The following is a 16897-nucleotide window of genomic DNA, read 5'->3' as shown; positions in this document are numbered from 1 at the left end:
TTTATTTTCACCATTACTCCAGTCTTCAGTGTCACATGATCCTTCAGAAATCATTCTAATACGCAGATTTGGATTAGTAAATTCAAAAGAACAGCATTTCTTTAAAACTGTTTTTTTTTTTTTGTAATGATGTAGATGTTTTACTCGTCACTTTTGATTAATTTAATGCAGAGGAATAAAAGTATTAATTTCATAAAAAAATAAATTTTCATTCTGTGATCGTCAATTGTGTTTTGGGATAAAATATTTTCTGAATATACTGTATATTACATTATATTTTACCTTTGTCCTTGGCAACCGAACATCTACTTTGTGCTGGTGAAATTTCTACTATCAAGTAAAAACTAAAGCAAAAGTGTAGAAAATATCCACATTCTCACACCAACAAGTATAAGCCTATTAAAATGAGAAAAGAAACACCGGCCCAATCCGACATGGTGACTTCATCGAAGCGTGATTATTCCTGCATGCTTTGCATAACAACAAGCTCAAATCGGCATTAAAATTCTGCACCACATTCATGCAAGTCACAAGTCACTTATATGCATAGTAGTTAAAAACACAGTGCACTGTTCTCATTTAGCACATGTATACTTTGCCTAACCACACGTAGCAGTAAGTATGTTATCGTTATAGTGAAGAACTGGACATGACGGATGAAGAAAGAGAGCTCACACAGAGCTGGAGTTAACACGGCTCTCCTGGAATGATGTTTTGATCCCAGTAAAAACAGAATGGCCGAGCAGCTTGGAAACAGTTTATCTGCATGGCCTTCGAGAGGCGGGCTGTGTGTGTGTGTGTGTGTGTGTGTTTGTGTGTGTGATGTGTGCCCTCACCCCTTTCCTGTGCTCCACAGAGGGGCCAATATTTCAATCACAAGAGCCCAGTGTTCAACGGATGTCCACTTTCACCTCGGGATAGAGACCCTTTTATGGGTTGTGCAACTTTCCGTTTCTGTGTAGCATCTCTTTGAATACACATCACAAAAATGGACAAAAACAATGTATTTTCAAATGTCTTTTTGTGATAAATAAAACACAATTAAAAATACTATCAATGTGAACTTACACATTATAACCAAGCATGATAAAGTATAAAACTATAAAAAATGGATTTTCAATTTAAGATTTACTAATTACATTTAACAGTGTCATTTGTTTTTTTAAGGATTAACTTTAAATAGTTTTAGATGATTTCAAAAATGTTAAAATATTGACAAAAATATAATAAAAATTAAACAACTACATAAAAATAAAATAAAATATCACCATCACATTTAGATTTTTTAACTAAATAGCCAGCACCGGAATACTCTAGCATTGTGCTGGCCAGTTTTCACTCATGTTTATAATTAAGAAATGTAAAACTGTATTTTTAGATTATTTTAATTATCGATAAATCAATCACTGATGAATAACTTCATGATTAAAGCAAAATATTAGCTTAGAGTAAAATACATACTGAAATGGAGGCAGAGTTAAATTATATAAACTCCAATTACGAAGACTCCATCTGTCATATCTTCAAGGAGTTTCACAGACCACCATTATATAAGCACCTTTAAATCTCTTTTACCCCATCAATGTCACGGCTACAAGCTGAACTGGGACGCCTGAACAGAGCAGCCATTCTCTAATAGGCAAATAGAGAGATAGTCATCGGAGAGAGCAGCTGTACAACCAGGGGACGCTGCCCAGGTCATGTCTGAACCGATCTGGCTGTACAGTACCACACTACGCCTTTTATTAGCCAACACAATTGGCCCATCTGTAGATCGGCCAGAGGTGCAGATCACAGTCACAGAAGCTCTATTTGTTCAAGGCCCTTCGTCTGAGCTAAAGCTGTGACTAAAAGGCTTTAATGTCATGTACTTACAGTATAGAATTTCAGTGTGAAATTCAGCAAAGGCTGTCAGTGCGGTCACCTCCTTTATAAACTCACAAGCGGTTGCTTGTGTGAGCATTGATGAGAAAGTGATAGTAAGAACCTAACAGAGAGGCTTTTGTCAAGGTATATGGGCTGTTTATTGTAATTAGCTTCATGGTCAGAACAAAACATCAGTGTAATTGAGGAAAACAGCGAGTGACTTCTACAACAGCACCACATATATGCTTTAAAGGAACTAAAAATGAATGCTGTTGCAAACCTGAGTCCTTATAATGGAAGTCAGTGGGGCCCAAAACAACATGGAACCCCACTGGCCTTCCTAATATGAGCAAAAAAAAATAATAAAAATTTAGAGATTTTTCTAAATATCTTCTTCTGTGTTTGGAATGGCATAAGGATTAATAAATGAATTTTCATTTTAAAATGAACTACCCCTTTAAATGGACACCAAACAAGGGCTCTCAAACAGATGCATGCATGCACATGTGGACGTACGTAATGTCCAGGCAATTTGCAAACTAACTGCAGGCACTCAAACACAGGTGCACCTCCGGTCTTTCTGCTGTTTCACTGGTCCATTAAATTACACACTGAAAGAGAAAAAGGGAAAATCCTCGGAGCAAATGTAATGACACAGAACGAGCTGACGTTCAAACACTAATCACCTCCATTCACCCGTCAGCACACACTGGCTCTCATCACACACTAATCACACGCGACAGGCGGCACTGAATGAGTACGTCTGGACAAACTATATGTCAAATACATATGGGTAAGCAGGACACAGCAGAACATTTGAACTAATAGATGTGAGGGAACAGCAATGAGAAATGAAAAAAGGAAGGAGTGAAATGGCAGCAGGAAGAACGAGGGATGCAGAACACAGAAGTCAAAGAAAAGGAAAAAGCCAATTTTCAAGGTTTACTTTAATGTCACTCAGCATTAGGGCTTATTGTACACACGCACAAGTGATTTTAAAAATAATTTTTGTTAATAATAATTAGAACTAGAAGGAAAATTGGTCAAAACTTAAATATTGTTTTTAAACTTTAAAAGTTTGTCGGTGCCACAGCCTCATGGGCAGTGCAACGTCATATAGCACCGTTGCGCTTCAGGCATCCCGAGTTCAAGTCCCAGCTTGCAGACCTTTCCCGATCCCATCCCCCTTCTCTCTCTCACACTTTACTTCCTATCTATAATACTATCCTATCTTAATAAAAGGCAAAAATGAAAGAAAAAAAAAAAAAAAAAAAAAAAAAAAAAAACCTTGCAAAGTTTTACTGAAAATCCAGGTAGTTTGTAGGCTGTGTAAGCCTTAAGAGCCGGGGGGGCATTTGAACCTTCTGTTATAGTTGCATATGAGTCCCTCAGTTGTCCTCAGTGTGAAAAGATGGATCTCAATACCATACAGTCATTGCTGGAAAGAGTTTAAATACACAAAAATGCTGCAAAACCAAAGATTTTGTGGAAACTAAATGATTTTTCTGAAGAACAGCAGGAAGTTTAACTGTTCAGGACAATCAATGGACTCATGAACACCTATCACTAAACAAAAAAGATGGATGGATGGATGGATGGATGGGCGGGCGGGCGGCGGACGGACGGACGGACAGACAGAGACAGATAGATAGATAGATAGATAGATAGATGGACAGACATAGATAGATAGATAGATAGATAGATAGATAGATAGATAGATAGATAGATAGACAGACAGACAGACAGACAGACAGACGGACAGACGGACAGACGGATAGATGGATAGATAGATAGATGGACAGACATAGATAGATGGATAGATAGATCCGTACTGTTGATAGTTAGAGATAGACAGAGATAATTTCACAGTCTGATCTGTATGTTTTGTTAGAGAGAATATAATACAATTTCACCTCAGGGAAACAAGAGCAACAATTTACGAAAGAGGGAAAATTGGCAGCTGTAGAGACAGAGGTGTTTTTTGTCAGCAAATTGGGGTAAACAGTTTAGGACGTGCACTGGAGTTCACAATGTTCTCTTATGTAAGACTTAATAAAAAGCACTGGGGAGAGAGAAGGCTTTCTCAGCACAGATTTCATTATGTCTAATCTGCAGCTCTGTCCTGCATCTGCACACACATACAGCACTCTAATATCCAACAGACACTCAACTCTCTTATGATCCTGTTCACTTATAATGTTAGTCAAAGGTTCTTGCATCTAGAGACATTTAGAGTTACATGGTTACATGTTTATGGTTGTGGCATCATAACTAAGACAGCTTATTTTGCATAAATGTTTGTATTTATGATGTATGTAAACACTCAGCCTGTCCTTATGGGAGGCAGGTATTTTTCCAAGCTTGTCCTACTGGTTCAGCAACCTTCAAACTAAATGATGCATATGCCATCTCAGAGGCTGCTGTCACAAAGATATGTGTCTTGTGTTGTGCCCCTTCACACCTGACTGAAGTTTATAAAGCTGACTCCAGCATCTCTGGACCCCTGACGCCCAGACACGAGGACACACACCTCAGACAGAAATGGGCAATCATGCTCTGACCAAGACAAAGAACAATGCAGACAGTGTTGTCCTATAGGTACACTGCCATCTAGAGGCTGCAAAGCAAACGGCATGATTTTACTTCGTGATACAGATACGAATGACATGTCAAATCAAGCAAATAAAGAAAATGGAAAATTTACATTTTCTAATTAAAACATAAAATTTGGACTTTAAAAAAATTATCATAGACTTACATTAAAGGAGGGAGCCAAGTCATATACAGTATGGAGACTTAGGGTTGGGCTCTTTTCACTGGCAACCACTTAACCCTTAATTTTTACCCATTTAATAATTTGTTTGGGTTATTATATTGAAAATATAATATTGGTTACAAACCCAAATCAGGAAATGTTGATGAAGCAATAGTGTTTAATAGGCAGCCCATGTTTAAAGACCACTGGAAACTGTTTGACTAGCTGCAGTGGTCTTTTTCCTTCAGTATTTATGTATATCCTGTTAAAACCGGAAGTTTGGGTGGGACTCTTTTTTTAATTGACTTCAGTTACTTCAGAGGCATAAAACACAATTAGCAACTTACTAGTCAAGTCAGGTGACACCGGAGGAGGAATATTCTCATTTTAGAAAGCTGATTGGATAAAAATCTGTGTAGTGCAAGATGAGTTATCAATATTTTCATTCGTTTTCCCAAAAGAGAATGTGATGTTAATTTTGCAACTTTTAGGATCAAACAGATATTTTTCAGACCACTTTTGACTGTAAACATTAGGGACTGTGTGTGTACCTGGTTCTTCTTTGCCTTCACACTGCCTCACCAGGATTGGTGCAGGTCTGTGGACCGCCTGTGCTGTCTGGGAGCTCTAAAGAAAAAAATGAGAGGAGATGAGGCAAGAACAATAGCGGAGGAGAGGGGCGTCGGATGGACACTGTATGCAGAAGGATTATACAGGAACAGAGGGGAAAAACATTGTTTTAATCTCCCTCATTCAGGGGGGTAAATCCCCACATATGGGCGACCTACAGACCGAGAATCCTGGGTTAATGAGGGTCTCAGGAGTTTCCACACACCACTAAAGAGACCGCTTTGTTTTTGTGATTAAGAGAAAAGTAGGGACAGAAGTCAAGCCTGAGCAGATATCACTAAATCCTGCAGAGATAACCAGCACTCACATACCACTTTATAATAACTTTAATAATTTTAAAGGGCTATTTCACGCCAAAATTAAATTCTGTCATTATTTACTCACCCTCAAGTTGTTACAAACCTGTATGAGTTTCTTTCTTTTGTTCAACACAAAAGAAGATATTTCGAAAAATGTTGGTAACCAAACAGTTGCTGGTCCCTGCTGACTGATTAAATTATGACAATATTTTTGATTATATTTTAGGGTGAACTATCCCTTTAAGCAACCATAGAAAAGCGCTATTGGGTCTCAGTCTGTTTGGAAGTTAAAAGTCCCTGTACTGTTAGTTTAATATAGTTTCTCAGCAAATCAGATGTGAGGGGCAGAACCAAGTGACTTTATAAGCAGTCATCTTATACATATATTAATAAAATCAAATCTAGAACATACAATTACTGTACATCTGGGGTCAGTAAGATTTTTTTCTTTCTGAAAGAAATTAATACTTTTACTCAGCAGACTTAAATTGATCAAAAGTTACACTAAAGAGTTTTACATTCTTACAAAAGGTTTCCATCTCAAATAAATGCTGTGTAATATGAATATATGAGGTTTCACCACATTTTTAATCATCCGTGTGGCCTTGGTGACATTGGCAGAGAAGTCATTTCATGAATTGATATAGTTATTGCTTTTCATTGAAAGCTTACTATACAATCAAAAACACTTTATAACAAATGTCTGTGGTGTCAATAGCAACCTTTCAATGAAAAGTGCCACCGTATTCTTTGGTGTGCTTCCTGTTTATAATATAAGCAGAAATGTATCACTCTTGCTTCTTAAAGAAATAATTCAAGCTCTGTTTAGGTTAGATAAGAGTGAAGCACTTGCCTGATTTTGTGTGTCCTGCAGCTGAGGGGAGGAGACAGTCATCACATGATGATAAACCTCAGCTTCCTTCTGTTCCTCAGATGACCTGAGGTTCACTGACAGCCCAGTGTCTTCAACCACAGCACCTGTTTATCATGGATACATCACATGAACATTTCAACCTGCATGCAAAGTACAGTATGATTTCCAAATACTCAATGTGCTCAACGCCCAAGAACAACAAACTCAATAAAAATACCATGCTGCTCATAACTCTATCAATAAACTATGCATATATAGCGACAGAGTCTTGCAACTATACTGCAACAGAGTCTTGTCAAGCATACTTGCAGTTTGATAGCCTGTAACATGTTTACACATTTAATAAAGGTTGAATGTGACGTTTGGAGCAGCTTTGATTTGTCTCTGTTATGGGACTCTATTGCAGTGGAGAGGGAAGCAAAATAGCATTAAATTCCTGCTCCGTCAAGGATGAACTCTTGTCCGTGCTGCTGGGGTGTGTGTTTTTTCTTTGGCAGCACTAGTCTCTGAGCAACACTGAGGCTCTTTTTACTGTGAGCAGAGCGATCTTGGCTTTGAGTAAATATTGGTTTAGGCCAACACAGGAAGAGGTTTGGATTCTACACCGGCGTTCTGTTGCCCAGGACTCATAACTTACATATACTGTCCACACGCTTTTGGACAGCAAGCAGTCTAAGTACACTAAACATTTCACAGCAAACATTTAAAACGCAGACTGGTGTTTTCCAAAAATCTCTGCTTAATAACTTTTATTGACTTACATTCGTTTCTTTATAGTGTGAGGTTTTGGGAAGTCCAAACGGTGACGCTTCACTTTGAAACATGATACGAAACTAATATTGACTCCAAATAAGCCCAACACAGGTTTTATTCAATAACTAAAATTCAGTGTTTCAAGTCTGAACATGATATGAAACTAATATTTACTCCAAAAAGCCTAACACAGCTTTTATTCTTTACTAAAATTATTTTTTCCCCCCAATCAGAACTTGACCAATTTTCAGGTAAACTCAACCTTTGAGAAACTTGCAGCATTTTAAGCGAAAACAAAAATGTGAGAGCCTTTAGTAACCGTAAACATACCATAAATAATAGATATTAAATAAATATTAGATATTAAAAATTATAAATATTTTATGAATTATAAATATTAAATACAACGCTAAATATTTAGTATTAATATTACATTTTATGTAAAAACTTGTTATTTATTGCTAATATTTATAATGGTGGGGATGACGACAATAATAGTAATAATAATAATAATAATTATTATTATTATTATTATATAACACTCATAGTGCAGACAACTATTTAATGAGAAACAGAAAGTTAAGAAATTATTTGATATTCCCTAATAATTATAATACTTATATATTATTATAAAAAAACTAATAATTATATTATGATTATTATTAATGAAAGACTGATTTGTATTATTTTATTTCTGCTTTTTAATGCAATACTAAATAAATAAATAACCAATAAATTCCATCAATAATAAACTTATAATAATTATTATTAATGCAGAACAGATTTGTAGTCATTTTATTTCTTCTTTGTAATGCAATACTAAATAAATAACTAATAAATAACCATTAAATTGCATCAATATGAAATAACTATTATTATAATAATACTAATAATAACGCAGATATTTTATTATTGATAGATTTAATGGTTATTTTTAGTTACTTATTTAGTATTGCATTAAATACACAATAGCACAAATAAAATATTAAAATCAGTTCTGCATCTTAGTTTCCAGCATTAAATAAAAATCATTAGTCAATTTCTTTAAATGAATCCGCAACTTCAGAAGAAGAACACACATTGAGCAGGAAATAATCGAATAAACATTAGCGGGGAGAGCACAGTTTCTGGACGTCGTTCACAGGCTGTGTAAGAGGATGCTCAGAGTGGGAGTGGGATTCATTTCCGCCTGCTTCCCTGAGCCTGAAATCTGATGGAGTCTCCAGACCGCCCGGTTTCCCCTGAGTCAGCCTCAGCTCGCTCTTTCACACAGAATCTGAAGCAAAAACAGCTTAATTCCCTGTGTCCATATAACACGGGTAGTGTGAGACATGCCCCATTAGAGATGCCCCACAGAGGGCCCGTAACACCGCCGAAGGTATACAGGAAGGGGACGTGGCCACCCAAATGGCCAAAGGAGTTGATGGGCAAAACGAGAGATTAATGGTGACAAGAAAAACAACTTAAAAAAGTGAAATGACGTATATATGTTTACAGTTCATGCGTCACACAAAAAGACCTTTAACATGTCACATTGGCTTGTTAAACTCTTATTGCTTAAGGCAAGTGACGTAAACAAAGTCAATAAATTCTGAGTCAAGTTTTATTTATTCATTTACTATGGTAAAAGTGCAGTCTGTGTGTGTGCAGAACAATAGTGTTGATTGTCTGAGGGATGTTTTATACCCATGTGGTCGGCGAGCACTTGTCCAGGTGATGTGAGTGTGGCGTGGGGTGAGATCTCTGTGGATTTGTGCTGTGTGTATCTCTGCTGATCCATGAGTGAGTGTCTGGTCAGCGCAATCTCCGCTGCGGTCGTCAGAAGTGGTCTCTGACCCTCACTGACCTCTCCGCTGCTCTCCTCCTCCCAACATCTCTGAGAAAGAGAGATGAATTAAGATCATATGTCCTTTTTTGAACATCCTCTAGCACCATCTACTGGATAAGAGCAGAACTAGCAATACATCAATAAGTCATAAGCTAGTGTTTGCAGAAATGTTCAGAGAAAAATTCTATACAAATGTAATAAAAAATAATATGAAAAATAGCAATTGACACATATTTTATAAAATATTCAGCAATATTTTAAATTTTTTTCCTTCATGGTTACAGATCTAACAGTATGTGGTCGGCAGGAAAAAAATATCAAATGAATATAAAGTAAATATTTTACATAATAATTGTTATATATATATATATATATATATATATATATATATAATATAAAAAATCATCTATGATTTAATCTATCATCTAATTACATCTATGTACACACATACACACACACACACACACACACACACACACTGGAGTAATTTACAAAGGTTCTGCACATCAACTTCACAAACAAATTAATTTAACCAAATCTTTCAAAAGAACTAGTTCAAAAAAATTATTTGTTCCTGATTTGAACATCATTAGTGAATGTAAAAGCTTTAGTCAAGTCACATGATACCTCTGGGTGCTGTGATTGGCTGACAGGGCCGTGTTTCATTCTGGCCAACAGAGACAGGATGGGATCATGATGAGCAGGAATGCGTGGAGCTCCGATCACCTGACCTTCACTGGGCGGATCATAGTCCTAACAAAAAGAGCAAAGAGCTTGTCAGTGCATTTGTTTTGATGTACAGTATATACAGCAGGAAAATATGTGTGGTGCTAGTTTATTAAACAATGTGTTGTTAAACAATTATAATGAATTCTATTACTGTATGAGTTTTTCCTTATACTTCCACTATCCAAAATGAAATGGAAATCCTGAATTATAATGAATTCTATTACTGTATGAGTTTTACTTCCACTATACAAAATAAAATATAATACTGATTTTGTGGTTTTCACAATGGTAATCATCACAGATTATAGTTATATCAGCAATAACTGTGTTACTGGCTGTCTCCCCAGTTCTCATTTGGGACTGAACTGCTAACCTTTGGCTAAGAGCTCAAACCCCAAGCTGAAATTGTCGGTTCATGTTTTACCATGACAGTCTTATTATTTCTTTCCATTAGGTTTAAAAAATGGCAAGGAAACACTCAAGTTTTGGGTCTGTTGCTAAAACTCATTCACCATATCTTGGACTCCGTGCAGGGAACCATTCAAGCTGGTCATCAAATTAGGCAGAAGGACTCCTTCCTCTTCCAGAACTTGGGAAGAAAAAAAGTGTATTTTCAAAAACAAAATGCATAGTAAATTGCTAATAACCCAACAACAAATTTTGCCATCATGGGCATACTACAGAGTACTGAACACAAAATTGTACATACATATATATGATTAAAAGTTTGTAATAAAAGAATGTTAATGTTTTTGAAAGAAGTCTCTTATATATCCCAAGGCTGCAATTATTTGATTAAAAACACAGTAAAATAGTAATAATGTGAAATATCACTTAAAATAAATATATTTTGAAATGTAATTTATTCCTGAGATGGCAAAGCCAATTTCAGTCTTCAATGTCACATGATCCTTCAGAAATCATTCTAATATGCTAATTTGGTGATACGTTTCAAGAAACATTTCTGATTATTATCAATGTTGGAAACAGTTTTTGCATCTTGCAAAAGTTCTTAATAAATTAATAAAAGTTTACAATGATACAAAATATTTATATTTCAAATAAATGCTATTCCTTTGCAAAAAAAAAAAAAAGATAATATATTCCACAAAAATATAAAGCACCAAAACTGTTTTCAACATTGATAATAAGAAGAACCTTTATTAATAATTCAGCACCAACAATAATTATTTCAATTAAGCACCAAATCAGCATTTCTGAAGGCAATGAACACTAAAATAATGGCTGCCGAACATTAAGATTTGCCAGCGCAAGAATAAATTACATATAAATTTATTTACGTATTAATAATTCAGTTTTCTTAATATTAACGTTTCACTGTATTTTTGACCAAATAAATGTAGTGTGGGTGAGCACAGAAGACTAATTATTATTTTTTACATACTGTTGTATACTGTATTACTTATAAAATAATTAAATAATTCTTTTCAGCTCTATTTGTGGGTTTGTGAGATGCTGCTCATTTATTTATAAACGTCCTTTTTGTCCTTACAAGGCAGCTGCTTATGCAGACAGTACGGTTTTGGCTCAGTCTGGCTGTGTGAGTGTGTGTTGGACCAATCGTGTACCTCTGACTGCCGCCATCTGGCCGTGAGCGAGCAGCAGCTCTCCCTCTGAGATGTGTCTGGCTGCCGTCTCCGTCTCAGTGACAGTCACACTGGAACTAGAGCTGCTCTCTTCTGAGGAGGAGGAGGAGGATTCAGGGGTGGCGGCAGGAGGAGGTTCCTGGCTCACAGGAGGAAGAGGAGGTGGGGGAGTCTTGGGATTGGAGGGGAGAGGTGAAGATGGATGGATGACTGAGTCTTCCTCATCATCCTCTTGGGCTACTGACATCACACTGCGTGTGAGAGAGATGGAGGGTGTGAGTGAGTGATACGCTGAGCACATATTTCACCGTGTCTACACTGACACAGAAGCAAAAATTACTAACCATACAACCATACAAATAGAAAACACTCATTTACATATAAAAGTCCTAAAAGTGCTATAGCAGCAACACGTTTTATTGCTAAGGTCAGAGAAAGGATATAAAAATAAAAACACTAAATTACAACTACTTCTCAATAGGAGTCAACAATGTAAGGCACAAAAATATTGTTAAAATGCTCCACTAATTAAACTGTAATAAAATAAATCTGATTGAACGAATGAATGAATCAGTCTTTGTGATCTTGTTAAACCCAAATCAGGTGAAATATGGAAATAGGACCTGCAGGATGAAGACTAGCTTTAATATTACCAGATTTTATAAATGTTTTCAGTTTTCAAAGAAAGCTATAAAAGTAGGGACACAGCTTTTATGCCACATATATATATATATATATATATATATATATATATACACACACACACACACACACATATATATGTAATTTAAACATTTTGTCTGTCAGATTATAGAAATAAAATGTCTCTAAAAATAAAATATAATTATATTTTTGCTTTTCGTAGGTTCAATATATATTTTATTCTATATGAAGCGTTAAGATTTGTCTGAAGACAGGAGAAATGGTAGTGAGGGATGATGTTAAATAATTTTTAATTAAACGGTACATTTGTATTTTTAGTGATCACCTCATGCTTTTAAAAATGGAATCATGTTATTTTAAAATTGGGACATCTTGTTGCATGTTTTTAGAATCAGTCATACATTTACTGTTAACAACAGCAGGTGGCACTGTGGACCTATATATCACATAAACAGTGAGGCCTCACAAAATTCATTACTAGACCTACAAAAAACAAAACAAAACAAAACAGAGGTATAAATACTACCTATTTTCTACTGCTTATAGTAAATAAACAGTTTCTCTACTGACACCTCAAACATGATTCTACCAATATTTGAACCATAGCTTTTAATACCAGCCCATGCTTTTCTACACAAATAAAATTAATATTAGTGCATGTTTTCTTTCCCTTGCCTGAATATCTCATGCAAGACTAGCAAGGATAAAGGAGAATGAAGCAACAATATTTAGACGTACACTGGTGCTGACGGCTGTTCCTGCCTCTTGCTGTGTGGTTCTTCCTCCTCCAGGGGGAGCTCTGTTCCTCCCCATGGGTGATTCTGTAGGCTGGCTGGATCTGGGCTTTGATTGGCTAGAGGAGGAGAGGGTGTGGCCACCCTGGTGGGAGATGGGATTGGTGTGGTAGTGGGAGTACCCACAGGAATTATATCTGGACCTGAAACAAAGGCAGAACTGATGTGTGAACAACTGTGCTTACACTTTTACAAATAGATGGGGAGTAATTTGGTTTGTTCATAAAAATCACTGTCAGACCTGATGAAGCAGATGCCTGATGGTTTTCTTTGGGAGACAGAGCTGTAGAAAGATGCTCGGAGAGATCAGGGGTTCTGACGGGAGACGGCGGCTCTTTGGAACTGGGCTCAGGAGTGGGTGCCGGTGTCGGTACCTTAGTCACCTCCTGCAATATTACCACAATATTACCACATTTATGGTATTAAAGGTCATCCTGGATGAATGAGAGTGTGTTTGGATGCCAGTACCTCATGAGCATCCTGTGTTTGGACAGGAGCAGTGGGTTCTCTCTGTGTCTCTCTCTGTCCCAGCATTACTGCAACGGTTTCAGCCAGCACTTCATTTACACACTGTCTTATGAGCTCAGAGTCCACTGGTACCCCTGTGTCCACAAACAACTGAAGACCACCACCACCTGCGGCCTCCACTACCACACAAACAAACAGAGAGAGGAGGATTATCTGGTGTACATGGGACATGGCTCGGCATCTTTTGTTAACAAGGTTACAGATAGAAGTACCGTACATAGTAGTGGTCTGATGAAGCAGGTTTTTCAATGCGGATATCTAAAGAACAGGATGACTGATGCAATTTAACGGGGTCCTATTATGCTTTTTCACTTTTTGAATTTTAGTCAGTGTGTATGTTTGGGCATAAAACGATCTACAAAGTTACAAATCTCAAAGTCCACTCCAAAGGGAGATATTTCGTTTTTTAAAAATCCCTTTTCAAGAACTACAGCGAACGGCTCGTTTGGACTACAAAGTTGTTTTCCTGTATTTGTGACATCACAAATTGTAAATCCCGCCTATGAAATTTGAATGGTTGGCGGGTGAAACCATTCAAAATCGAAACCAAGTGCGGGTGTTTTTATATCACTGTATTTCTGATGGAAACCAACTGTTTTCAGAAAATTTTGAATGTCATTTTCATTTCATCTTGCATGTAAAGTCTGTTGTGAGCGGAGCTCTGCTTTGTGTACAGCGTTACCGGGGAAACCTCGATCTCTCCTGCTCCAACAGCGCCTCCTGCTGGCAGAGAATTAATTTGCATATATATGCCTCCACAAATAGTGTAACTCTGAGACTATGGTAGAAATAAATTCAACCGTATAACAGTTTCACTGCAATTCATGTTATAATGTTAGAATTAACGAACAATAAACAATACATATTACCGTTGCACTTATCTGTACATAGTCAATGCAGTTATGTTTAAGCTGTTGTTGACATCCCATCTAAAACGTGATTTAGCCAAAAAAAACAACAACAACAATAACGTTACCACTTTAATATGTCTTGCAATTTCCAGGCGTGCAAACGTTCTGCGCGATCATCTTGTTCAATATTCTCAGGGTCTGAACTGATATGGCAATATTGACGAACTTGCTGCTTTGGTAAGGGGCGGAGCAATACTGAAACGCCATCTAAGCTGTTCGCCAATCACAACGCACTGGGACAGCTAACCAATCACAACACATTTCGTTTTCCGGAAGGCCGGCCTTTATCAAACCCGGAACTATTTGAGCCATTGCTGGGGAGAAAGGTATTGTAATAATCTAAATTATGTGAAAAATAATGACCTAACCACCAAGCATGAGAGCATGTTCTAGTACACCCCCAAAACAAAATCAAGACTTTGTAAAAGAGCATAATAGGACCCCTTTAATGACAGCAAAAAGACACAAATAGAATGAACTCTTTCCTAAGCTCTGCCTCAAAAATGTTACCGACCAATCCTAGCAACAGTTTTGTTATTGTTATTGTATATAAAAAAAGCTGTTGAATTAAAGCTAAATAGAAATATTAGAAAAACAAAAACCACTAAAAACCACAAAAGCATATAACAAAATTAAGTGAAAAATACTAACATAGAAACTGTTTTCACATCAGTGTTGTTATTGTTAAATAAAAAATAAACTCATTTTTGAAATAAAAATAATAAACATGTTTATATAAAAATTAAAAAGGCACATAAATTCATCAAAATGAACTGACAAATACTAACTCAGCAACTGTTGCCTTCTAATCATTTTCACATAGTGATGCCACTGTTAAATAAAATAAAATAAAATAAATTATAATTATAAAAAATTGCAAAATAAATGATAAAAAAAAACTAAAAATCTTTCACATGAGAAAAAAACTGACTGAAAGCATTTGCATCAATTCTGATTCATTGTCTTACAACCCGAATTCCGGAAATGTTGGGATGTTTTTTAAATTTGAATAAAATGAAAACTAAAAGACTTTCAAATCACATGAGCCAATATTTTATTCACAATAGAACATAGATAACACAACAAATGTTTAAGGTGCAGAAACCCTTGTTGGCAATCACAGAGGTCAGACGTTTCTTGTAGTTGGTCACCAGGTTTGCACACATCTCAGGGGGGATTTTGTCCCACTCCTCTTTGTAGATCCTCTCTACATCATTAAGGTTTCTTGGCTGTCTCTTGGAAACTCAAAGTTTCAGCTCCCTCCACAGATTTTCTATGGGATTAAGGTCTGGAGACTGGCTAGACCACTCCATGACCTTAATGTGCTTCTTCCTGAGCCACTTCTCTGTTGCCGTGGCGGTATGTTTTGGGTCATTGTCATGCTGGAAGACCCATCCATGAGCCATCTTCAGTGTTCTGACTGAGGGAAGGAGGTTCTCATTTAATATGTTATCCTTCTCCGGGCTTGAATGTAGGGAATTGTGTTCTTGGGATGATAGTCAGCATTTCTCTTCCTCCAAACACGACGAGTCGAGTTGATGCCAAAGAGCTCAAGTTGTTATTCAAATAATTATTTTCCCCACTGTATATCATGCTATTGCAAAATGTGACAAATTATTTCAATAAACAAATAAGATAAAAAAAAATTAAATATATTTTAAGTAGTTATAATTCATTCCAACTCAGTTAGGAGTATTACCCATTTTTGGATATATATATATATTTTTTTTCTATCTGACTTTCTCCCTATGGGAACCAAAGGGGGCGGAGCTTAGCAAGGGGTCAACTGTTGAAATTTAACAAAAGCTTATTTTACACACTATTTATTAAAAATGCACCAAAAATGTGAAAGCAGAAATTTATTTTATAATTTAGAATAAATATTTATTAAAATTCATATTTTTATTATTTGCTATACAGGGCTGATGGAGGAGTATGGAGCTATCATGATATTCTAACACATGACTTTATGGCTCTAAATGCTGACTAAATAATTATTTTTACCACATTTTTATTGATAAAGACAGTAGAAATATTTAAAAGAAGTGCAATGTGTTTTGGGCAATGGGATAAAGACAAAACATCCCTAGATTCAAACCTGGATCTGAAACCACTAGGCCACAGGTCTGACCTATCAACACTTCAGCAATGTCATTGCTAATATTTAATATCAAATTTCACATCCATTTAAAGAGTTAAAACTCCTAATGTGCATCCAAATAATAATAACAACGCATTCACTTAATACCTGCAAATCTGGCATTCCCACAATATTCAGAATTTTCCCATGAAGCCCCTCTGGAAAGTTGAGTTTCCCAGAAAACTCAATTCAAATAACCAATTTGAGACTCGCTTTACCTTTCATCCAGCCTATTTTGAATTCTTACACCCATAAGCATTTTGGACCGGCACTATTAAAAAGCTAATATACACAACTGACATTCTTGGCAGGGCCCTCATTTCCTTTTGTCTAAGGCAGGACTGCGTTCAAACACATATACAGTTCCTCTACAGGAGGAAGAGTCCAGTCAGTCTGTGAATATGCTGACAACAGTTTTCTGTGAGCCTCCTATGCAAATTTGATACATCATTGATCTCTCTATTAACCGAAAGCAAGAATTAATGAGGCAGGACCTCCGCGCCGACTGAGCAGAAGTGAT

At 36.3% G+C, this 16897-nt stretch overlaps 1 protein-coding gene across 2 annotated transcripts in view; it reads right to left on the bottom strand.

Annotated features, from left to right (window-relative positions):
- Window positions 1-16897, bottom strand: part of kiaa0586 (KIAA0586 ortholog) — a 123093-nt gene that overhangs the window by 21737 nt on the left and 84459 nt on the right. For both annotated transcript variants that reach the window (XM_079442703.1, XM_079442704.1), the window contains exons 22-30: window positions 13267-13445; window positions 13040-13184; window positions 12743-12941; window positions 11324-11592; window positions 10247-10323; window positions 9633-9758; window positions 8864-9053; window positions 6404-6528; window positions 5173-5248 (exon numbers count right to left, since the gene is read on the bottom strand). In XM_079442703.1, the coding sequence (XP_079298829.1) occupies window positions 5173-5248; window positions 6404-6528; window positions 8864-9053; window positions 9633-9758; window positions 10247-10323; window positions 11324-11592; window positions 12743-12941; window positions 13040-13184; window positions 13267-13445 (1386 nt within the window). The remainder of the gene's footprint in view (window positions 1-5172; window positions 5249-6403; window positions 6529-8863; window positions 9054-9632; window positions 9759-10246; window positions 10324-11323; window positions 11593-12742; window positions 12942-13039; window positions 13185-13266; window positions 13446-16897) is intronic.

This window comes from Barbus barbus, assembly GCF_936440315.1.
Source record: "Barbus barbus genome assembly, chromosome: 20".
NCBI lineage: Eukaryota > Metazoa > Chordata > Actinopteri > Cypriniformes > Cyprinidae > Barbus > Barbus barbus.
Note: the sequence above shows the minus strand (reverse complement) of the source record. Positions and strands in the feature narration are given on the sequence as shown.